At 27.9% G+C, this 26,131-nt stretch overlaps 1 protein-coding gene across 1 annotated transcript in view; it reads left to right on the plus strand.

The window, feature by feature from the left end:
- Positions 1 to 26,131, plus strand: part of SLO2 (slowpoke 2) — a 64,036-nt gene that overhangs the window by 28,228 nt on the left and 9,677 nt on the right. Inside the window, exon 3 of the mRNA XM_067280498.1 lies at positions 24,755 to 24,834. Coding sequence (XP_067136599.1) covers positions 24,755 to 24,834 — 80 coding nt within the window. The remainder of the gene's footprint in view (positions 1 to 24,754; positions 24,835 to 26,131) is intronic.

Consider the following 26,131-nt stretch of genomic DNA (forward strand, 5'->3'; position numbering starts at 1 on the left):
GTAAATATTCGGGTTTTATACGAAATTTATTCACCAATAAAATCATCACTTGTTCGTCACGACACAGAACAGATGTTGCCAGGAAATGTCAAAAATAAAATAAAATAGTGGCTTTCGCTGTTAGGCATTTTTCCAATTCACCAAATTAATTAGTGTCTAGATGGAATTTTTAAGAAAGAAAACTATTTTTACAATTCTAAATTATTATAAAAATGGAAAATATTTTAATGCGTTATTATTATTATTATTATTATTATTCCCATTTTTACGTTAGTATATGTAGCAAAATGAAGAATATTCCCGAGACTAAATGGCAATTGTCCAAAATTTATTTTTGTTCTCGAGCCATATTCGGATTTATTATATTATAATATATTCTACGTTGATTATTACGTTATTAATTTATTAACTGCTATGAAGTCTGATAAATTTGCAATTATCTTTAACGAATGCGGATATAACGCGCGTATTTTTATCATTTGGCCAATAAATTTTTAAAATTTTTGTGTTTTATAAGACATAGTAAGGCTTCGTTTTGCCGAGAGTAATGTCAATATTCCACCGGAAGCTATCGGTTTCTCTACAGTATGTAGGTTAGGTGATCGGTTATAGGTGTATTACAAGGTAGTAGAATACAGTGACCCTGCGCTGTTGAGTAGAACGCTACTTAGCGCCAGTACTCAGCTGGTGCAGCGAGTAAGATGGCAGCTGAAGCAGAGCGCAGCACTCGTAACTCACTATTGGGGAGTTGATCTTTCTCTGTTTAAGGAGTATTACCGATGGCAATAGACATGGAATCATCTGTCTCTCTATCCGGTTCTCGCACGTCTCTAAAACAGTTAAGTCAGAGAACGTCCGTCACTTGTGTGGATAAAACGGATATTTGCAGTTTGAGATGTAGAGCTAGATCGGAAGAGAGGTAAGGTAATTTTTTTTTATACCTGTAATAAGTCACCAGCACAGGTACAATACGTACGACTGTGCTGAATTTATCAGTAATATTGATTAATTGTTATAATTATCATAAACTCGAAACTTTTCGTTACATGATTCATCCCTCCTTATATAAATTTTTAATGGCATTTTTATTATTACCCATAAAAATATAGCATTAAATAAGATTAAAATATATTTTTGTTATAAATCTGTCAATAATTTGTGTAAATATTTAGATTAGTCCACTTAAATAACGGGTTATTCATAATTACTTTTTTTAACATTCTGTACAGTCTCCGTTTTTTAATGGCGTTAAATTTGATAAAGAATACCCTTGTTTTTATAGGATTGTGAAGTATTGTATCTGTACAATAAATGTAGAACATGTGCATGTGTGAAGGACGGTTTGCGTAAAGGGATTTCACGCTTTTATCGATCGATGTCGCAAATAAAATATCCGAAATATTATGAAAAAGTATGAGGTCACTTTAAATGCTTTTAAATTTTTAAATATTTTAATTCTGTTTCTTGATATTTTCTACTGACTTGGTTAATCAGTTTTGTAATTTAAATTCTTGGTTTCATAATTAGCAAACTATTCTTGGAATTAAATCATTCTTCTTATCCTTTCGACTTAAAATGTCACCATTTATAATTGTCGTGTAATATAAACTTAACGTTAAAATTACTTAATTTTAAAACATTTAAAAAAAGAAATTATTCTCGGGATTGAATTTATTCGATAGAATAATTTATAAATGGCTAAATTTTAACAAATAAATATAAAAATACGTTTCGTCTCTCGTCGCAGCGACGTGGCTACGCTTTTATTAATAATGAAATTAAAATATTTATTTGCCATTTTCTTCTTTTTTTTACATAATTTAGACTTATATAATTCTTATGAAATGTGATTTTTAAGATTGATCAATTTGATTTCTTGTTATATTGTGACCGATTCATTCTGTCACGACTTTCGTGACGAATACGAATAATTTACTATAATGCAAATGTTCGAAACCGGTGTTAGTATATTAAAAATTTGAGTTACGATATTGTAAAAGTTTCAATACAAAGTATATTGAAGAAAGTTTCAATATCGTCTGTTCGTAAGGATTCCATTGACGAGATCATTTGAGACGTTTCATGACAGCTGTACAGTAAATTTATTTGAAAAAATAGTGGAATTTACTACAATTTTTATTATCATTTCTATAATTCCGCCATATTTTTGTTCTCTTTTGTAAACATATCAAAACATTAAAATCGATCGAATTTATAAAAAAAGAAGAAGAAGAAGAAGAAGGATCATTAAGGAGGTGTGTGCTATCGAGCGCAATATTGAGAACCGTGTACTGATTTCCTTGTTAATTTTAAGCAAAATTTTGCATTATTTCAAAGAAAAACTACTAAAATAATTTTTTTAGAATATTTTTCTCTTAAATTTCTCTTCCATTTTTCATATGCATAATATATTCTCTAAAAAATCAATAATTTGGCTAATAAAAAATAAATCTTACTAGTATATTATTTATTTATGGATTCTCACATTGAGTATTAAAGATTTCGTGCATATTTTATGAAAATAAACGATGTTTTTAAATATATTAATATTAAAAATCCTTAAAATATTTTTTTAAATTAAAATATAAAATAATATAAAATTTAAAGAGATTATTTGCTTAGTTAAGATATAAGAATATGTAAATTAAAATATTAAAAAAAAATAAAATAAAATTATAAGAGTAATTTTATCTGAGAAAAGGATTAAATGCAAAATAATTTATAAAAGATTGTGTTGATTTGTTTATTGATTATTTATATTTAATAATTCCTACTTTATCAATGGCTTCGAAATTACATATGTTACCCTTTAACAATTTGATTATACACGTATTAAAATTTGGCAAATTAATTTATATGTTCTAATTAATTTCGTGCTTTAATAAATATTTTATGAATTTTATAATTTAAATTTTATTTTCTAAATGTACAGTAACTTATTATGTGGGAAATAATTTTTCAATACTTGATAAATGGAATTAATGAACACTGATTTAATTATCCTCGTATTAATATACAGATTTTTAATACAAATTAAATTAAAACTGCAAAAGTTAGGTGATAGATTAAAGCTGAAACTATACAGTTTTTAAGGTTTTATGTTAAGAATATTACTAAAATTTAACGAGTAAAATTTAATTTTATCTGTTTACGCTAATATTATTCATCTAATTTTTTTAATATAATTTTAAAATTTTCTCAATTAAACAGTCGAAATCCTGCTAATAAAGTTAGTGTTTTTATAGTAAAAATCTTTTCGGTACGATTTATATACAGTAAAAACCTCGATATAGCGCTTTTGTAAAGGGACTATATCGAGATATACGCTATATCGTAAAGAAAAGCGATATAGCGTATTCGTGAACGGGTCTAGTACATAAATATTTAATAAAAAAAACCTTATCGCTACTATTTCTTCTCTTCCGGAATTGGTAATAAATCGGGTATGGCGTTAAACTGAAGTATCACAAAAAAATAAGAATAATAAATAATAATTAGGTCCAAGGACAGGTTTTAGTTCGAAGTCAGAACGTTCGGAAGTCACGTGGTTTGGCAGAACAATATAGTTTGTATTTAGTATTTCACAGTTACTGAAAGGCCCTCTTCACGGGGAGATCAGCTTACAAGCATTCATTAGTGCTTTACGAGGGTGGCACTATTCAAGAGGGACTATATCGACGGTTGACTTGTTTGAGGTGCTTCAATTTAGCACCACATTCGATTAAGCACCAGAGGTGAAGAAATAGTGGCGCTAAATCGAAGTTTGACTATTTCACTATAAAGGAAAAAAAACAGTCAGAATTAATTTCTTAATCATATTTTATCTCTGAAATTTAGTAAATGAGACAATAATTTTAGGAAAATAAAATTAAAATAAATTTTATAAAAAGGATAAATAAATAAATGGATTAAATTTCGAATTGAATTGAATTTTTATTATTTATTCATTTCTTTTGGAGTGTAAAACCGAATTAAAATTTCTCTTCTTCTCTACAAAAATAATTTAATAAAAAAAATTATATTATTATTAACGAAGAAAATATTAAATTTAGATTTATAATAATAATTTTTTCAAATTTTTTTCTTGAAAACATAAAATTAAATTATTAATTTTTGATTTTTATATGATTAAGAGTTAAATATTTATAATTAAAATTAATATATTTTACAGATAATATCTGGAAAATATATTAATTTAAATTTTCAATATTTTCTTATGTACATATTTATCTATATTAATTTAATTAGGAATATAATTTCTAAAATCTCCTTTCAAAATTTTCTAGAAAATATTTTCTTAATATTAATTTATTTGTTAAATAAATGCTTTATCTTTGTGTAGTATACGTTAATTAAAAATAAAGGAATAAGTAGGAAATTAAACAATACGTGTTCTCAAAATAAATATAAATCAATAGTCGAATCAGAATTCTCTCTTGTTAAATCACTCCAGGGATTAAAATAATTAAAGCGATTTGAAAGCTATATTAATCATAAATATTAGAATAAATAGGTTATAGAGCTAACCAATCATTAATTCATTAAACCTTCGTTTAATTCGTTTTTGGATATCAAATTTTTATTAATACAGTTTTTATTTATTCATTTAATAATAGTTTCTCTACAGTATTTATATATTCTGGCAAAAGTTTCAGAATGCATTCGTACTAGCATTAAATGCAAATACTGTACGTAAATTTATACACAGTCAAACATCCGAATAATGGCCGCTGAATACAGGTGGTCGTTATTGGAGGTTCCACAGTATATATAAATTTTGTTTACGCGTGTAGACAGCTTTCGATATAGCGAATGAATTGGCTCGATCCTTTGAAACTTCACTATATCGAGAGTCCACTTTATATCATTTAAACAGTTACGAAAACACGAAGTAGAAAAAACTTAAGAAGAAAATTTCAAATTATTGATTTATAAAGATAAAAGTTATAATTAATTAATTATTTGGTTTTTATTTTATTCTTTAAAAGTCGAACTTTTGTCCTTATCTGCACTTGTTTAAAGTTTCGTAAGATATAATAGACATTGCGAAAGTGCTGCAATTGTTTACTACCAATTTAGTTAAAAGCGGTTAACTAGTCGTATAAAGAGTAATAAGTGCTTTAATTATTTCACTGAAATTCCTTATATCAATGAATGCTGAAACGTGTGAAGGCTATAACTAAGCAAAGTTTTGTTATAATCGGTTCTAATTATTTTTAAAGCAACTTCCATCGCGTGATAAAGTGTCATTACAATAAGAGAGTGATACGAGAAAGTCTAGTCAATCCGACAGCCAAACTACGATTTATGGATCTCATGAGATTCTTCATATAGATCCATGTAAATTAGTAATAAAATTCATACAGCGATAAAATTCCCGTCTAAACGGAAAAATATTCGATCGTAGCGAAGAGCGTAAACGAAAATAAATCAATGACAAAACACATATTGAATCCCGATTTTTATTTTACTTTTTGCAGATATTTTGAGCTTAAAAATTGTAGACCTATAAATTCCTACTGTCTGTCCTTCCGTCATCTCGAGAACAATGTTAGATATAAAAGTCGAGACCAGATATGGAATGTTTATGAACAAAACGTCCCGATTAATTGTATAGGAACTTCCGGACTAGATCGGAAGTCATACGATTTCAATTCAAAAATTTTCCCAAGAATGGACTTAGATAACCGACACGACTCTGTTATTATCATGAAAATTATGATGTATTGTACAGGAGCAAGACACTACTAATTTGAGATGGAGAACGTATATTTTCAATTAAATAATTTTAAAATGTGATTTAAAATTGCAGCCCTGCATTACGACGATGTCGAGATAATTTTTGCTCGTTTCCAATAACTTTGCATCGAGATTGATGCGAAATTAGCTTCAACGTTGGCTAATAAGCATAAAGCTCTGATGATTCGGTTAATATGTCGGTTCGTTTTATTGTAGCTCCTTTAATTAATTATTTGCGTTGAAGAGAATTAATTAATATTTAATCGAAGAAAGTAGATTTATATGTTTTAAATATTCTTTTACGCAATTTTTACTTGTGAAATTTGCACTCTTACATATTTTATGCCTGGTTATATAAGTAAGAATTATGAAATTTCTGTAGAAAAATTTAATATTTTCCTTACTGTTTCGGAATTTTATTTATTTTGGATTTTAAAAAATTTTATTATATAAAATTATAAATTTATTATTTTTTTTAATAATATTTAACAGTAAAGTTCTCATCTTTCGCCTTGGGATTCTATTGAGTTCTTTTCGAAAAATTTTCACCGTAGTTAAAAAAGAAAACATCTTTTCATCATATAAAATAGAGTTTATACCTTATTTTCTAAAGGTAAAAGGACCTTGTATCTATTGTAAAATGTATTAAGAATATAACTTTCATTACTTTTTAAAATTACAATGTACGAGTAAAAAAGCACGTTATCTGATAGTTTAGTGAGTTTAAAAAAGTAAAATGAAGTTTTTGATACATCTAAAGTTTTAATCTATCGATTATTCAATTTTACAAAACCAGAAGAGAATTGCTTTTATCTGCCATTAATGCCACGAAAGGTAATTTTGTTATATTGCTCGTTCCGATAAACATTCTACAAGAATGGCGAATGGCTGTTTGATAGATATAATATAGACCTATATAATGTTACTCGTGCATTCATTCTGTTAATTTACTTGACTGCATTAATAATGAAGATTAATTTAAATCGAAAATTATCTGAAGAGGCATTAAAAGAGGCATTAATTGAGAATATGTTATCAATTTTAGAAAATAATTGAAATTTGAGATAGGCGATAATTCGCAGTTTAACGAGGAAAAGCCAATATATTGAAATGATACTGATTAAATATTTTAGTATAAATTAAGTCGATCAGGCCATGCAGTTTAAAAAATATGAACCAAATTTCAACGATAAATTAATGTATATATATATATATGTAATAAATGAAGATTATTTAGTAGTCTATATACCGTATTTTTTGTGCGCTCAGGTATATGATTCCTGTATTGGGTTTAGAACAATTTTTTTCCGTTTACAGAATTGACGAAAACAAAAAAGTACAATTTAATTAAGTTACTTAATTAAATTTAATTTAGTTTTTACAATGGTTGACTGACTTTTGATTCACCCTATACATATTCAAATTTAACTGATGCAGGTCGAGATAAAAGGGATGCCAACTAGGCCATTTGGCTCGTATCAGGATACAGAAGGACCCTAAAGTTTAATTTTTTACATAAAAAACGTGATAAGTATAAATTAAATTTTTTTTTGGTAAGTGGTAAAAGAAACTTAATTCTTTTATTGGTCTTATATTTTCGGAGAGGGGTGGAGTCCTTCTCATCTCTTTCATATCCTCTTTAACGTATTCTAATACTTTTATTGGTGTAAAAGTAATGCTGCAGGTATGATATACGGGCTATTAATAAAGTTCAAACAATCTATAACTTTGATTTACATAATTTTAATAATAATAAATATACATATACGTTTAGTAAATAAGTACATTCAATATTTATATATGTAAATTTTGAAAATTGTAGGCTATAGGCTACAGCTAATAGAAATATACTCCATTTTTAAATTGAATTTTGTTAAATTATATTTATAGTTTAAACCATACCAAGGAACAGTTTAACAGTTCATACATTATTAGAAATAATTAATATTAATATATAAATTTTAATTAAATAATATAAGATACTGCATTATTCAATTGATACGAATTGATATTTAACAATTTTAGCCTACTCAAGAATAGGCTATAATCATTAAATATTTATAATTATTAATACTTATCTAAATCGAGTAGACAAAAACTGAATAGAAAAATAACACATTTAAAAAATTAATTTTGTGTTAGGAAATAACAAATATTTTCTAATTGCAATTTCCTTGTTAATCTTCGGTTATAAAATTTAATAAATTATAAATTTTAAAAATTCCAAAACTATATTCATATCTTAAATATTCTTATAAATATAAATGAAATGTTAGGATTTAAATTTCATGAATTTATGATAAATGGATGCCAGATTTACTTTAGATATTACAGATATTGAAATTACAAAAAATGTAAATCAATATTCTTAATAAAATTTTCAAACGCAGCACATCCTGATGATTTTTTTTTCATAATGAAGAAATGAAGTAAAGAAATGCTTCAGTATAAACTATGCTTAGAAACACCCGGGTTTCTTGCAGTTTACCCTTACAGTACTCACACTTTGTATTGTAGTTACTCTATAAAAACTGTACTGTAAAAATTAATAAACTACGTTATAAAAAATATTTTTTTTTAAAACCTCGTCCTTTTAAAAATCCTGCGCACGGACCTGTTAGAGATAATGCTGCATGTAGAAATAATGTACAGAACTGCACAGTATATTCTGATAAATGTCTTCGTTAGTGGTGAAGAAAGTCACCAGAATGTTTAGAAATCTTATTTAAAATATCCATCTAAATTTTGTCGTTTTAATATGTAGAAAAACAGAAAGTACAGTATATTTATTTTTTAAAAAACAATTTTATAGTCTTTCGTATTTATTTTGTGTTATAATATAAAACTCATACATAACAAAATTTTCCATACCTCGTATATTGAATCCCTTTCGTATCAGGTTCACTAGTATCCACCGAAAGCTACTAGTTGGTCGCAGGTTCGCACCTGACCAATAGGCTGGCTACCTGAAGTTTTCCGTTTTCTTCGCGTGTCTAACGCCTAAATAGAGGCCAATTTCTCATTGGAACAAGGTCTGTACAAGAAGGTCAGGACACGCGTGACCTACTTCTTGAGCCGCCATTTTGGGGTATTTTGAGTCGCATATTTTAAGCAAACTTGTACGAGCAGTCAGTTTTATACGACATTAATTAAACTAAAATTGCATAAATCCAGTGATTTCCAGTCAAAATTATAATGATAATTTCAGATGATTATGCAACTTTTCGATCAAATAGTTTAAAAGAAACAATCATCCACATCATTTGCTGTCGTGAATGAAACTAATTAAATAGGTGCTAAAACTGATGCAATTACATATATAAGCACTTCGTAAAGTAATGCAATAACATAAGTTATCCAAAATTTTATTTTAAAGCATTTACCAATACAATATTAATGCATTAAAAAATAAATACCGGACTAACGTTTAATTAATGAACATTTTTTACTTTACAAAGGCTTAAACGTCATATTTTCCTAATTACATAAAATCTAATCAAAAAGGATAATATTAAACACAATTTGATGATATTTTTAACAGAGCTTATCTGAGATATAACTTCTTTCTCTGTAAACACACAAGATACAAATATAATAAAACACCATTTTCGGAAGTCAGCAGAATTACGCATAAATGAGCTTTTGCTTCCATACAGTTTTTTTACATTCAAAGTACTGTTCATATCTCTGGCAAAAATATGTAATCTCACTGACAGAAAAGTTGAGATTAACAGTTCAAACTGAGATTCTTCGAAATGAGGCTGAACAACAAATAATTTAATGTGAGCTCACGTATACATCTCAAAGACAGTACCTATAGAAAAATACATAATATACACCATCCTCACATAGTTTAGAATGTTCAGTTGTCTGCCACTTATCCTGTCTGCAGTTCTGCACCAATTTCGCTTTCCTCTGCTTATCTGCAGGAAATCTAAACAATCGAAGGTCGGTAGACTCACTTTTATAATTAGGTGCCACAGAATAACCAATTGTTTAACGTTTTGAGTATGTATATACGTAATAATAGTCGACCCACGTGTGGTGATCTCTATCGATATGCCCCAACATGGCCGCTGCCGCATAGAATCACGGGAGCGTGTCCTGACCTTCTTATACAGACCTTGCATTGGAAGTGCTCCCGGAAGGCATCTTTTACCTTGGCAGATCGTCCACGTGTTACCTTGCCATATTACAACAAACCAAACCTTTAACATATGTGAATTATGTAATGCTCGATTTTTAATTCCGAACGGCATTGTTATCATCGTATCAGGTGACTCTCAGACTCAAACTGGAATTAGACCTTATTACTACATACTGTATATAATTTATTATGGCTTGAGATTCTCCAGTTTAGCTCCACACTCGGTTTAGTGCAAAATTCAGAGACGAACAAATGACGACACTAAATCGAAGTTTCACTGTAGTTTTTGAGCTTCAAGATTATCATAACGGCATTTAATTAAATTAAATAATATATTCAAATTTCGTGTATCGACATACAATAAGATATTTGAATATTATTTACATTAATTAAAAATTCGCTTTGATGCTTAATTAGAATAAATGATTTATTTATTTATCTAATTTTGTTCTCTTCATTTAAATAAACTTGTGATTTAATTTATTAAAATGTCGATTTCCATTACTTTCAAAAAATGAAAATATTATTTAAATCATCCAATTTTCTTGATTTTTAAAGTTAATTTCAATCGAAGAACAATTTTATTTAATTGAACTGCTGAAGGCTAAAAATCCGCAATGCAACAGAAAAATCAAGTAAAATGATTTATTTTTAAATTATAAATTTAAAAAAAAAATTATAATTTGTGAGATATTTGTTTTGATTTCAAATCTGTACATGTATTTTTAAGCATGTAATTAACTTAGGAAAATACCGTTTGTTTGTTTCTTAATTGCTTCAAATTGTTCGACCTTCGCATAAGCGAGGTTCCGACAAAAGAGTGCTAAATCAGATTTCATGTCCAAGATGTAGACAGCTTAGTTCATCTTTTCAACGCTTGTACCATACCTTCAAATCAATCATACAGAATTCAATACAAAAAAATATTCCCTATTGAATTATATGATGTATGCACAATGAAAGACGAAAAATATGTAGAACATGTTGAATCAATCATGAAATTGAGATTTATTTTTACTAAAGAGTTTATCTTTGACAAAACTATGCTCACGAGTATGATTAACGATGAAAGGTGCTAATAATTTGCATAATCTATAGAGTTGACACAAAAGCTGTATGACGTCGAGACTGTATTTTGAGTCTCTCAATATCCTGTGAGTGATGAAATGAATGTGGATCTCAAATAGTGCGTCCTCTTAGAAGTCGAGACTTAAAAATACGTAACAATTGACTTTAGGCATTGAGAAAAAGAAAATTTCTCATATTTATTATATAATAGTTGAAGACCCATCTTCCATATTGACGACTTCCAATCGTTAATATGGAAGATGTCCGGAAGAGCATGTAAAGAATGAAGGAAAGTAAACATAAATTTTAATTAGCGTGCGTAAGGACTGCGACAACTTTAGTTAGTGCACTCTGCATGGATATAATGACCTTTAACAAAATCGAAAGCAAAGATATACAGGTGTACTTTGTTACGGCGATATTCAAAAAGTGCAAAAAATTTTTTGGCGTATAGAAAGTTTAGCTTTACAATATATTGAGACATATTCGGTTCGCGTACTAAAAATATATATGAATTGTTAAAAATATACTCGCAGAGATTGAGACTAAAATAATATTCACCTTCAAACAAATTTACAATATGTATTAAGATATAGATTTTATGATTGTTTATGTTTGAAATTTTCATTATTTTTTTCTTCCATTATAAATTGAAAAATCGAAAATTTCATTTTTAATCAATTTTTCTAGCTAAGTAAAGCTAAATTGTCCGCAGGGAAATGTAAAGGAGACAGACACACATGTTCTTTATAAATGCGGTAACGTTTCTAACGTAACGTAGAAAATCGGTTTAGTTGAAGGTTACGGCATGAAAGATTTTTTGTTGATTGGGCTACACTAGAAAGGTTGCTTTAAATTTAGATTAAAGTTTGCGAATTCCTAATATTAAAAAATACTGTAATTAAAGAATACAAACGGGAACAATTCACAATATTCCTTACTTTGAAAACTATGTTATTTCGAAATTTCTTATAACGGGATTTCATTTACATTTAGAGTATTTTATAGACATATTTGGTACTGTAAATGTATATAAATTTATATACGTAATTTGGTATATTCAATATAGTAATTTACATAATAATGATGTGTTATGAAAACCAAATATATATATATATATATATATATATATATATATATATATAAACAATATAATTTGTGTAGCAAATATACAGTACAGTATATAGACCTATAGTCTAACCTCTGAACAACGACCACTCACGCGAACATAAAAATATGACCGCCGTTTAGATATGGTCGTAATTGGAGGTTAGACTGTATAAGCATTTAATTGCATATTTATGTACGGTATACTGTGTAATAAATTTATTATACAAATTATTTGTATTAAAATATACATATACGTCTATATTTTGTACATACAAAGCATAGATATAAATATAAACAGATATACATTCATATATTTAAAATAAAAATTGAAAATACTATTATTTTTAGTTTAATAACTAAGATAAAAAAGACAATATTTCTTGTTTTTTGAAATTTTAATAATAAAATAAAAATAATAATAATAAAATCAATTTATTTTTAAAAATTAATTAAAATAACTTAAATAGATTAGAATTGAAATATCAGGGATCTTTTTATTATGAGTTTTATCTGTATAATTAGAGAGGAACACTTAATATTCAATTGTTAATAATATAATATATTATTACGTGGTATATATCTAAACAATTTATATTATTCTGTTTTTAAGTATTATTATATAATTTCTCTCCCTGACAAGAATAATTATACATACAACCTCCGTTACATTTCAGAAGAAAAAAAATTAATAATTAAATAAAACATAATTAATAATGCAACAAAAACGACAATATCCAACACGCATTTAATCATTCCATCCACTTTTAATTACGATAGAAACTCCATTATCAAAGCTTAAAAAAAATCAATATCAGTGAATCTTCCATTAGAAAGACACAAATTATTTTGGAATAATACCAAACAATTTGGATAAAATCCAAACTCAAATTCTAACTTAAATTGAAGCCGAAATCATTTTGGACAGGATAATTTTTTTTCTTTAAATTTTTGATTGAATGAAAACGCGTGGAATTTAAATCTTGTCATAACTAAAAATCCCTCAACATAAGAGTCCATTTGTAACATTTGTCGACGCATTTGTAATTCTTTGCATACTCATCAATCGACCTTAGGAGGAATGGCATTTGTAGTAGTATCGATTAAATACCCTCGCCGACTAGTCTGGAAGCGAGAGTAACATCTAGTTCGAAGGTTACATCCAGTTACCCTCTATCCATCCAAAAACATTATAAGGCACTAAAACAATTCGACTAATCGTAATTCGAGAGTAAATATGTCCATGGGAATGAGTCGCAGGTGAGTACAGTCGATTGTATTTGGATAGAAGGTAATCAAATCGGTTAAAATGGCGCCTAGATTGATTTTTCACAACCTATACATTACTAAAGAATTCAATCGTTTCTATTTACTCTCCGATTTTAATGTGTCGACATCTTTCTCTTGTAGCATCATTTCGTTTCCGTTTTCTACATTTTAATTAATGAATATTGAGCTTCTTTCTCCTTCATCCGTTTTGCATACGTTGCAGTAACGTTACTCTTATCGTTATGCGTCCACGCTACCGAATCAATGTCAATAGATGCTACCATAGGAGTAAAATAAACAAATATTTGCCGTCTCCTAAGATTTGGTAATCTTAAAATTGTCCGATTTATCATGCGGGATATAGTAGATTGTGTTGTCGTTAATTAAAGTTAATTAAGAATTAAGGCTAAAGTGATATGAATTGTATGAATTAGTTGCGGTGAAGATTATTAATATCCATTTATTAATTGGTGAGTTAAGATATCCAATTATTGAGTAAACTGTAAAATGCTAAAATTCATTATTATACCTACGTGTATATATCTTACTTTAAAATTGTTAAATTTATTAATTTCAATATTGAAACTGTATCAATAACTTAATATTTTAATTAAAAATTAATCGCATTTAAGTTGTTTAAATAGCAAAATTGTATTTATTAATGTACTGTATAAGAAACATTTAATAATACAAACACTCATGCCGTTTTGCAATTATAGAAGCAGCGTGCAAATGTGATTACGAACGATTCTCTTTCATACTTAATAAATTAAATTAAATTTGATTAATTTATTTAATATTTTATTTCTGTAGTTATGTAAGGACATACCCTGTAACCTTTACAACAACAGGGCACGGCTTCGTCTAGCAATTATTACATAAATATTTGATAAATTAAATTAGAAATTATAATTAAGTAAAGGTGTGAACCTTTCAGACTATAGTAAAGTTAATTCAGTTAGAAATATTGAATAGTATCATCAACTTGTTCTCGTACTTCTTTGAGTTTTCTCAATACTGGGATTTCTCAGTGTTGAAGAAGAAAAATGCAGTTTAGCTTCTCTTCTACGTTTACTGTGCTTGAAGAAATCTTCAGTACTGAGGAAAATGTTCCTTATCTTTCCTCTCTGCTGTTTTCCATCCACAGTATATTCACTTTTCGTTTATTTTTTTCAAAATTGTCTTTTTATATACGTTTCACACTGTAATATTACCAAATCGAACCATTTTCAATACTCTTTACTATCATATCGCTGGTTTATTTTTATAAAGTCGCCTCGAGGAAAAGCATTTTCACGAAACTTTATATAGTAAATATTTCTTAGTGATATATATATATGTAATATTACAAAATATTTACTATATAAAATTACTATATATATATATATTATAATTTTAATTTTATATATATATTGTAAATATATATTGTATATATATTATATAATTACTTACAATATATATAACATATGTTGCCGGCAAAACCTGATTTTACGTCAAACTAGTTTGGCCTGACACGCTTACGCCAAACTTGTTTGGCCTAGACAAAACTAGTTTGGCGTAAAATCGGGTTTTGCCGGTAACATATATATTGTAAAATATATACAAAACTCCTCGTTGTTTTGTGAAGAAGTAATGTTTTATGCTGTAATTTTTATTATGTTATATTCCTTTGTATGTTATAAACAGGTCTGTAATTGGGGCTTGGTGTAGGTCGATTTAATAAATAAATAAATAAAATGCTTGTAAAATCATATATACATGTACGATTGTGTTCTTACCAGGTATCACTCATTAACAGTCTCTTATTAGTATAATTGTGAAAAAACTGCTTATATTGATTATCCTTTCGTGTCTTCACGATATTGGTTTTATTGCTCTTGTGAGAATATAAAAAACAGTTTAAAAAATTCTTATTGATTTTTCCTGTGGCGCTTTTTCAATTCCTTCTCCCCTATTCTTTCACCAGGATTTGATGTCGTGTTAAAATGAATTGTTATACTAGTTTTATTGTGTTTATAAATAGATGCATCCACAATTATAATTTTAAAAAATCAAGATAGAAGAATTTAAGCGAAAGATAATTGATTCTTTCCCATCAACAACGCTCATTTTCGAGCTTTAAAATGTATTATCGCATTGCTGTTTTTCTTCCTTTTTTTATTGAAGAGATAAGCTTTAATGATGTAATTATTAAATATAATTACAGAATTAAATATTTAAACAAATTTATTTATTTAAATAGGTTTGCTAAGATTAGAATTGCAAAAATTTCATTTAAAAAATGTGGTATATGATGCGAGAATTTCGCTATTTTAAGTGATAATAACTGAGAATATCAGATTCCTTTATTTTTATTTTCATACTCCTTTATCAATTATTATTATTATTTTTTTTTTAATCTAAGAAAGTTTTTAGAACATAATTACAAAGATTACAAATGTAATCATTATAAAAATACATTAATAATTTTTAATTTCTTGCCATTTAATTTTTTCCCTTTGTGTGGAGACAAAAATTAAAGTGATAAATTTAATCTCTTGTGTGATATTATTAACAAAAGTATAATGATAATCGTTTAATCTGTTTTGAGAACCTCCTTATTGATTAAATTCACAATTAATGCGCTTTTTCAATGAATAAATAAGGCACTTTGATCTCTTTAGAATATTAAAATTTCATTCTCTCGCATTCTATAAATTTTCAATCGATCTAATCTAGGTTCTATACATGTTTTAAGAGAAGTTTGGAAAGTTCAAACACGTTTTGCACACATCGAAGAAGAATAAATGACGATCAGATAAGGAAATGCCGAAATTTGAAAGTTTCTTGAGTGGGAATTAAAGTTTAAATGAATTCTTTGCATAAAAAAATTGCTAAGATCGAAGCTGAGGGAACTATTTAAGAGTGTTATCTATAGAGTAGAGAGATGAGTGCTTAAGATAGCTGCCCATTATTCGAGTTAAGAGCCAACACTCTCGAGGACTGTTATGGCCAGCGACTGACCTTCAAATGACATTTTTAATCTGTAGCGAAGGTAAAAGTTTCCGAAGTAAACGAGAGATATCTTTCCAAGGTGAGCGTCGTCTTATCTTATGTAATTAGTTTTTAATATAAGGTTTGGACCAAAATATGTTTCTAAGATGTTGGATTGGACAGTGGAAGACGTGTCTTCTCGTGTAATTTATTTGTCATCTTCTCAACTAGACAGTTGAATAAGTAACCATTTAAGAGTCATCGACAAAGTCGAAGAAAGATTACTTCTTCAGATAAATGCCAAATATTAACAGTAAATACTTTCGAGGAAGGTTATATCAGTAACTAACCTTCAGATGACATTTTTAACTTGTATCACAGAAAAGAAAATTATATTGTCTTTAATTAAGCGAGGGGTGTATTTTCAAAGCAGACATCTTGTGCGATGAATTTTTTAATACAAAGATTGGAGTCAATAAACATTTCAAAGATGCCGAATTGGACAGTCGAAAACGAGAGAAAACACGGAAACCAAAAATAGAATCAACAGAAATGTCTTCTTAAGCAATTTATCCGTTATCTTCTTAACTAGACAGTTAATGAATAAATAATTCGCAACTGGGGAATTTTTTATACGTCAGTTTTCTAGAACAATTTGCCAAAAAGAAATAATAAAAGTAGCATTGTAAAATTTTCTATTATGTCTCTTATACTTTTCTTTTAGACAATTTAAAGTATTCTGACACTATATCATCTCTTAAGACAGTGGTTAAATATGCATCTAGTATGACTACACGCGATGCATATTTAACCATTGCATATAGGCTTAGTATACGTTGGGTTTAATATTTAACACGCCGAAGCTATTAAAAGAAAGAAGATAGATGAATTTCTAAATGTAATGGCATATTAAAAATAATATTACTCTTGGAGATGATTAATCTACAAATTCTAAATTTGTAGAAGCATCTGAAAAGACCGCAAGATGGCGCTTGAGGTGTCGGCCGGATTCGAACTCGAGCACTCCGGAGCAGTCACTCCAGGAATTTTTTGTGGACGGTTCATCGCGTCCCCTCGCTATTGTGGGTCTGGCCTTCTTATTGTCCTCGGGAAAAAAAAAATATAAAAAATCCTAAAATGGAGTAGAATATTTTAAAATGTTATTTTTTAAACTTAAAATCGTTCAAAATTAACGTAATTTAAAACGATATTTAAAGTTAGGATATATTTTACATTGAAAATTGCGTGTCTTCTATCTGATAAATGATTAACTTTTATTTTCGTACGTGATACGTGACAGTATTTTACATTAGAAATTGCCATATTTACTGTTATAACAGCGTTTCGAATAAATATATTAAAAATATATGTATTCGAAATGTTGCTATAATAATATATATAACTTATTAACATACATATCAGCAAAATTGTGTGCTTTCCACAGCACTCCACTGATTTTGCTTTATGCAACACGCTTAATACTGTAGCTTAGTTCAAGTTTTCGTATATATATATACGCTTAGTTACAGAGTTCTTTGACATATACAAAATCTACTTCGTGTTATATTTATAATGGTTTCTAGATACCTCTTCGAAATACTTCAAAACTTCATATAACATCACAATGACGCCGTATTTATACAAGACTTAAGTCAGATTACATTCCTTCCTTGGACTTTTTTGTGTGTAAAACTTCTTTAACCTTCTCAAAGACAGAATTTATCTTCTTATTACTAGATTAAACATTTACACAAAAGTGAAATTTACTATTTAGATTTTCATTGTAGAGCGCAGTTTGCACACAGTAACGAACACTAAATGTTTGCTAGTCGTTTATTATTATTATTATTATTATTTTGTTAAATTTTTATTAATTTATGAGCAGTTTACTGGAATATTTTAATGAGGGTAGAAGTTACAACTCTGTCAAGCAGTTGTAAATTATAACAGGCTGCATTTTAGCTGGTAATTAAACAGAAACAATGTTTTGTATGCACTAAATGACTGCGAGTTTCTGTCTTTTGTTACCATCTCTCTTATATTGCATTTCGTTTTTTTTTTATTTACTTACTAGAATATATTTATTTTATTCGCAAGCAACAACCTTTAAACGGTTATTTTCGGCACCACATAAAAGTATTTCTTCTTTATCTTATTTCTTATATAAAATAGTTGTCCTCTATATTATTTCCTTACGTTGGATAATTTTACAAGACGTCGGAACAATATTGATTTAATTATTTTCTCGAATACTGTAACGTATTTTAATACAATTATTTTTGTATATAGTAATCGAGAACTTTTCGAGAGTTCTAGAGAATATTTGTGCCACTCCGGTGCCTTCGTGCTTTCTAATTTGCATAAAATCGTTCATACATTTATTTATTTCTTTTATCGTAAATATTTGTGAGATCTTGTGTTTTTCTCGAGATTTAAGCATTGAATTTTGAAATAATACGATTATTTCATTTTAATTCTTGGATTATATAGTTTTTTAAATCAAAATTTACACATTTTAATATTAATTTTATGAGCAATTTTGTATAACAGAAAGCCGATAAATTCTTTCGATTTGAATTAAGAAATCATCTTGAATTTCAAGTGTTTCTTCCCATCATTTTTATGAATTGAAACTTTTTCTAAGCATGTAATGTAGACTAATATTTGATAGATATTCTTCCGCAGACTTCATTCTTAAGCTTTTTTTTAACCTCATTCATAATATTTTCTTAATAATTCTTCATCGTTTCTATGAGATAAGTTCAAATTGATAGTCCTCCACTACATTCAGTTTACGATGATGGATTCATCCTGAGAGAAATCATATCGATTGTCCTGCTTCTAAGATGGGAAATTGCTGACGATTCTCGTAACTTAATTACTTTTTCAATTCGTTTTATTGTCCTATACTCCTCAAAAAATTGGTTTTAACGATAAATTTTATACTTTAATCAAATTCTTGTTTAGAATACATTAAGCTAGTTACTGTAAATGGCATTATAATTAAATATGTAATTTTTTGAGGCTTCGAAATTGGCACTTCTCGGTATTGATTTTGTTTGCTGCTCGTTGCAATATTTATAAGCAGGTTGAAAATTTGATATAAATGGAAGTAAAACCGAATTTCATTAGAAAAATCCTCTTTTTTGGCTTAAATTAAATCAGGAATCTAGCGGGTTCTAAGCTTAAACTTCGACTGAAAGACTCGCACAGACAAGTAGCGAAAGTCGCAAAATTTCCATTTCTAATTCGAATTTCGTGATATATTACGGATATTTACTTTCTAATTCATATAAATTAAAGTTTATTCGCTTAATGATGCTGTCTATCTTAAATCCAACTAAAAAAAATCGCGTTTAAAAAATCATAATTAACCGCAAAAATAATCATTTTTCAGTCATTTTAATGAGTTAAAATGCGGAATTTGCTGCTAAAGTAATTAAAATACTCATTTAATTTGGTATCGATACAAATTTGTAATTAATCGTAGAGTATGATATAAGATGGGAAGACGTTTCCACTAAATTACCATAATTCTCCAACTTTACATATGTTTAAGCATGTTCATTTCTTAATAAATTATTCTAGAAACGTTGAAAATAGTAAATTAGAAGGAAAGATAAAGTGTAAAGTATATAAAATATAATTTTTAGTAGTTAAAATATATCGAGATGATGTTAAAACCAACCTAGAATTAATAAATCGCGTATTAAATGTATTATAGAATATTCACTACATAGAAACTAGGGTTAAATGTAATGTTATTGTTACGAGTTGTACACGTTTGACGTATGCGTAAACGTTTAAAAATTAGGTGAACCACGATCGATTGGTTTACAGAGTTGAACTCAGATTTATCGATTCGAAATATATGAATTAAGAAAAATATATCATGAAATTTATACTTAAAACTTTGTTAAATTTTATCGAGAATCAGTACACGAATTAATTTGGTGGTTGAAGTTGCAATCGTTTTTTTAAGTACGACCTTTAAAAAATAATTAATTATAATCCGTCCTACAACCTTCGTTAGTGGTATTCATTAATTTAAGATTTAGATCAATAATTTTCATCTTTATTAAAATTCGAGTTTATCAGGAAATTTCAATTAAAAGAGCTTTAAAAAAAGAAGGAAAGAACTCGAAAACTCATCCAAAAATTGAGTAGAGTTCAGTTTTATGAGATTGATTGCTCCTCTTGTTCTTTATTATCTTCATCCCGTGTTTAGAAGGGAAAATATTGGAGAAGTAATTGAGGAATAACGTAGCCATTCTTCTGATTTTTTTTATATTGTGCAAGTAGCATATCGGATTATTACAAAACTAAACTTCTTCTAATCAAAGGGGTAGAGTGTTTAGAGTTCGAAAGGTCACGTTGGAGTCGGAATCTTTTACGTTTCTAATTACGTTTCCGCTGGCAGATATCCCGCGAAGGAAGGAAGCTGTCAAGATTTCAGATTTAAGTCCGAGGAGGAAATTAATATATACTTTTTAAAATATTTTTTTAAAAATTAAGAGTAATCTCCATAGCGACGATGCGGTATACAAAGGTGACGCCATGATATATGTATCAGTATGGAACCTGCGCGGAATTCCAGTTGTTTGCTTGGAAGAAGAGAAGATGACAGTTCGATACTGATGCTGTTCTCCGTTAGGCACGTTTTAATTTCTCCACATTTTCGATTTTACTAGTTTTTTCCTCGCGAAGAATGAAAACATCATCTCGGTAAGATCCAACACTTTCGATTTTAAGTTTATTTCCTTTTTCCAATTCGAATTGATCTTTTTTCTTTAATTTTCCGATTTATGTTTAATAAATCGATTTACGAAATATTAAATTTTCTTTAATTTTCTTCTTCTTATCCGTTTAAATTTAGGATCAGATGTCATTGACAAGATTCTAATGTATTTAAGCAAGCATACTGTAATCTCTGCCGTGTTCACTCACGATAAAATCGTATTATCTCCTAAACTTCTTCTCATAATACAAAAGTTATGATAAAAGTCATCCCTATATTAGGCTACATCCTAAGTTGCGTATTAAAACTTGGTTTGCATCCTATTTTAAGGGGACGTTGTCGCCTTTATAACGTTACCTTATAACCTTTCCGCGGTTATAACTGTTAATCTCTAACCGAATATTAAAATAATTTACATCAAATATTTGATTATTAAATTTAACAGGTTTTAATTCAAATTTGTTCGATAAAAATCCATGCAAAAGTATCAGAAAGTTGGAATTTGTCAATGAATTTTTGTGATCTAAATTTAGGATCCGTAACGGTAACCGGACTCGAAAATCGATCAAATTCGCAACTTCATCTTTGATACATGAAAAAGTAATAATCTTAATTTCGTATGTAATCTTAATTTTCGAGCCGATTTCGTGGGATTAACAGCTTTAAAATAGAAAAGAGCACGATGTGCCATAAACCTATACTTTCAGAGACCAATGTCTAATCGATGGTTCTACCGATTTCGTCACCCGACTACCGAGTGCCATGTTCCAATCTACGTCAACAAGGTTCCGATTACTAAAGAAAAAACGAAACATCGACAGAGAACCGTGGCACCCGCACTGCCTACAATTAGTGGTAACTGTGTACCATCGTTTAACTTGACTCAATGTCATCCCGAAAGAACAGTGGAGAAACTCACGGCTGCTGACAGTATGGATAATATATCACAATTTCACAGGTTATATCTAAATTTTCATATATTTATTTATATATATATATATATGTAAAGGCATTATTATCCTTAACTATAATCATTTATTTTCGTGTATTAGAAAGCGTGTATATGAATAATTCTCATTTATCAATACGAAATGCATTATCTTCTCGAATATTTCGCTGGCGCTTCGGGCTATTTTGCATTTATATACAGTTTTTTTTAAATTTATGTATCGTGGCCGAAAGCATTCTTCTATAGAAAAAGTAGTTAATTGTGATATTTTATTAAATTTTTTTTTTTACATGCCATTTAAGGGCTTTAAAGAACGAAAAACTTCTGTCAATTAAAGAATTCGAATGAAGCAAACTTGAGTGAATTTATTCCGAACGCGCTCATGTAATTTATCTCTCTTATCACGGAAATCTTCATATTATTATTCAGATTTAATGTTGACATTTAAAATATTTAAACTTCCATGCTTTGTTTGTCCCTCAGTAGACGTAAAATATATAAAAGTATTTATACTTCATACCAATGTATTTACAGTATTTATAAATTGTTTACAAAGTTTCGTTAATATTAATTAACATTAACGTTCGTATTATTAAATTATTAATAGTTATTGTGATGCTTTAATTATTGGAAAATAATGTACATTTTTAATTAACTCCGTTAATTTTAGTTAGTTCGGATTTTAATTTCGAAGATGTTGAAGTCGTAAAATTTGATTAAGAAATTATAAATTCGATTTTAAAATTTAAAATATTTATTTATTTATTAGTTTTTGAGGTATTCGATCGGGTTATACATACGTCTACGTATATTTTAAATGGTAAGAGTGAAAAACCTTGTTGGAAAATAGCCAAAGGACATCGGATGGTACGGCTGAACCCAGGTGCCAACTCGATGATGCGTCTAAAACTCTTATCGTCTCTAATATTTTTTTATTCTTAAGAAATTTTTCACTTTGCAGAAAACTCGTTTAACTCGTTAATCCTTCTTTTTTTTCCAGTATATTTTTGTACGTAAAATTAAAAATTTTTCCATCTTTGTGATAGTATTTAGCCTATACGTACTGTACGTGTATTGGGTGTATCTGTGTATACAAGAGAATATATCGCAATAATGTTCATTTTACACGCGAACATCATGAATAATAGACAAGTTAGTAATAACTGAATTAGTCGATATTTTTATGTTTTAAGCAATTTAATATAATTTTTTTAATGTTTATAACAATAATAACTATAATTCAAACTTTAATAGTTATGGTTCTTCTTAAAATATAACTTATTTTTAAACCGACAACATACAAATAAAAGTACTCATTAATCATGTAAGAAAGGTTTTTTTCGTTGTAAAATCCTTAATAGAATTTTAAAAATGCTTAATGCTATGACGAGAACTGTAATCTTATAGGTTTTTCTATATATTATTATTTGGACATAAGTTCTGCGGAAAGAAACAGCACGCCGAAGGATAAACCTCAAAAATTGAATTCAAAGTCGGTGAAGATCAACAAATTCGAACGAATCCGAGATTTTCTCTTATTCAGATTTTTCCCTCTTACATTTTATTTAAATTTTATATATTAGTAAGAATACAGCGTAAACGTCGATACTTTCTTCATACCGAGTACAAACCCGCCAACAACGGTACCGACGAGAACATAAACGTCCGTGTTTGGAGGTAGCCGTTATCTGTTGTACTTCAATTTTTAATTACTCAATAATTTTAACGTTCCCTAGTTTTACGCACGTAAACCTTGATTTTTTTTTAAAAATTATTTTTATAGTTCTCGACATACTATTTCCTAGAAGCGCTATCAAAATACTCTTCCACATTTTTATCGTCGTAGACATGGCCGAAGTTTAGATTTAAATAAACACATGAAGCTTTACAGATCCAAAATCTATGATTTATGGAAGTGTTAAATTAATGTAAGTGTCATCGACTAGTTATCTAAATCCCCTTGGGGGATTGACGTGTTGTCGATGTTATAAGAAGATAAATCTCTTTAGTGCATACCAAAGGATAGATATAATCGATAGAAGTTCGTAAAAACTTATCCTAGACAAATCTAAGAATTATATCCATTAAATTCCAGCTGTTGATTCTCACGTGTAGCTGTATTGTACGGTAAAGAAACGGGCATTTTCACTTTTTACAACTTAAATATATATATATATATATATATATATGTTATGTTATATTAATGTTATATTAAGCAATAAGAAAAATTATTATAGATTTCCAATTTATACTTTAAAAAATATGTTTAAATATATTGCGTGCCTTTTAAAATGTTACTTTAATCGGAATATAAATAATTTTACTATAAAAACATTATAAAATATTAAATACGTCTTAAATTTTATATAAGTCTGCATATAATGTGCTTTGTTTAAATGTAAAGCGTGTACAATTTCGCCTCTCTCTCTCTTGCGAGTATGTTAATTTTTTATTATTCTAAAGGAAAAATAACGGTTCGAACTTTTATTTAATTAATATAAGGAACCATTAATTTAGTAAAATCAAGATATATATATATATATATATTTGTTAGTCAATATATAAAATAGAAACTTACTCTATCTGTAGTTAGCCTCATTAATTCTGTCTCCCTGGGGATATTTTATCGACCTAAGAATGAAAGATAAAAGTTTATACTTTATTTTATGTTTTATTGTTATTTAAGAGACTAAACAAATGACCTAATTTAATAAACTAAAATAAAAATAATTATTTTATTAATTTTTTTTAAATTATTGTTTAGAGTTCGGGTGGAGTTTTACGTGAACGAAAACACCTTCAAAGAAAGACTTCAGCTGTATTTTATAAAAAATCAGAGATCGAGTGAGTATTTACGTGTTTTTTTTAAAATTAAAATCAATACTTTTTTATTATTTTTTAAGATTTTATACTAATTTATTCCTTCCGAATTCAAAAATTCTAACTTGTCCTTGGTCGAGATAATAAGAGAATATGTTAAAGCTGTTTAACAATAAATTTTTTTTAAAAAATCGAAACTTTTGCACTTCTGTTTATTGCCTTTGTCGTTCCAACCAATAAAACTCATTCCCTTCAACTTCTCTTATCTTCTCGCAAACACGATAAGAATGTGAATAATCTACTGTACTAGGCAGATGCTATTCAATTTTGATGTAGATGACTTAGGTACATCCTGTCAGAGCCTTTTCCTATAGTTAATCGAACTTGATGTCATCTGCACTAGAACACTTTTGTCATCTTGTATTCGATTATCTACCGTCTATCGTAGGTGTCGTTCTATAAATGTTTCCTGTCAGCTACACGCGCTTCCGTATACATCTCCTATCAACTTCCATGCTGTAAAACTCGGTTATATGTGGACGTTACAACAAAAAAGTAAATTAAAAAAAAAACAATAAATTTTAGTGTTATTGAAGGTGAGAAGCCGTAAAACTTATTAAGGTCAGGTTACTTTCATTTATGTGCTACTAGCAAAATCCCATTCAAACAATATTGTCACGTGTTAATTTATGTCTCTCTTTTTAATAAAAACTAGTAAAATATACATTTGATGTTATTGACTGTATGCAAATTTCCATCATATCCGCAAGAATAATTGTTTTTTTATGTTTTTGACATTTATAAAGATTGTTAAATGTCACTCTAAATTAATGATCTTAAAGAAACAAATTTAATTTTTGCAAAAATTTCATATAAAAATTCTTCTTTAATACCTCTATATTATTTTTGTTATTATTTTTATTGTTATTATTCAGAGCAGGATTAGTGCATAATTTAAAAAAAAAAAAAGTAGTGACAATGATAAATAATTATTCTTTTCTCTATAATCTATTTTGAAACTTGCGAAAGAATTTTCAAGATTAAGCTTTAAATGAACTACTACTACCCGACAAAATTTAAATTTCTTACTTCGTATATAATTTAAAACAATGCAAAAATAAAATTTAAAAAGATATTAATACATAACTTTCTGGGAAATTTTAACAGACATTAGCTAAGATTAATGATTTCGTTGCTGTTTTAAGAACAAACTTCAGCCTAAGTACAGGTAACATTTTTTAAAAAAAGCAATGAATGTTTATCCAAGTAGAAACCATTACATTTCTAAATGAATACAAAAGTTCTATAAATCAATTGGAGT

Source organism: Centruroides vittatus, unplaced genomic scaffold, assembly GCF_030686945.1.
Source record: "Centruroides vittatus isolate TY-2023 unplaced genomic scaffold, ASM3068694v2 contig_884, whole genome shotgun sequence".
NCBI classification, from domain to species: Eukaryota; Metazoa; Arthropoda; class Arachnida; order Scorpiones; family Buthidae; genus Centruroides; species Centruroides vittatus.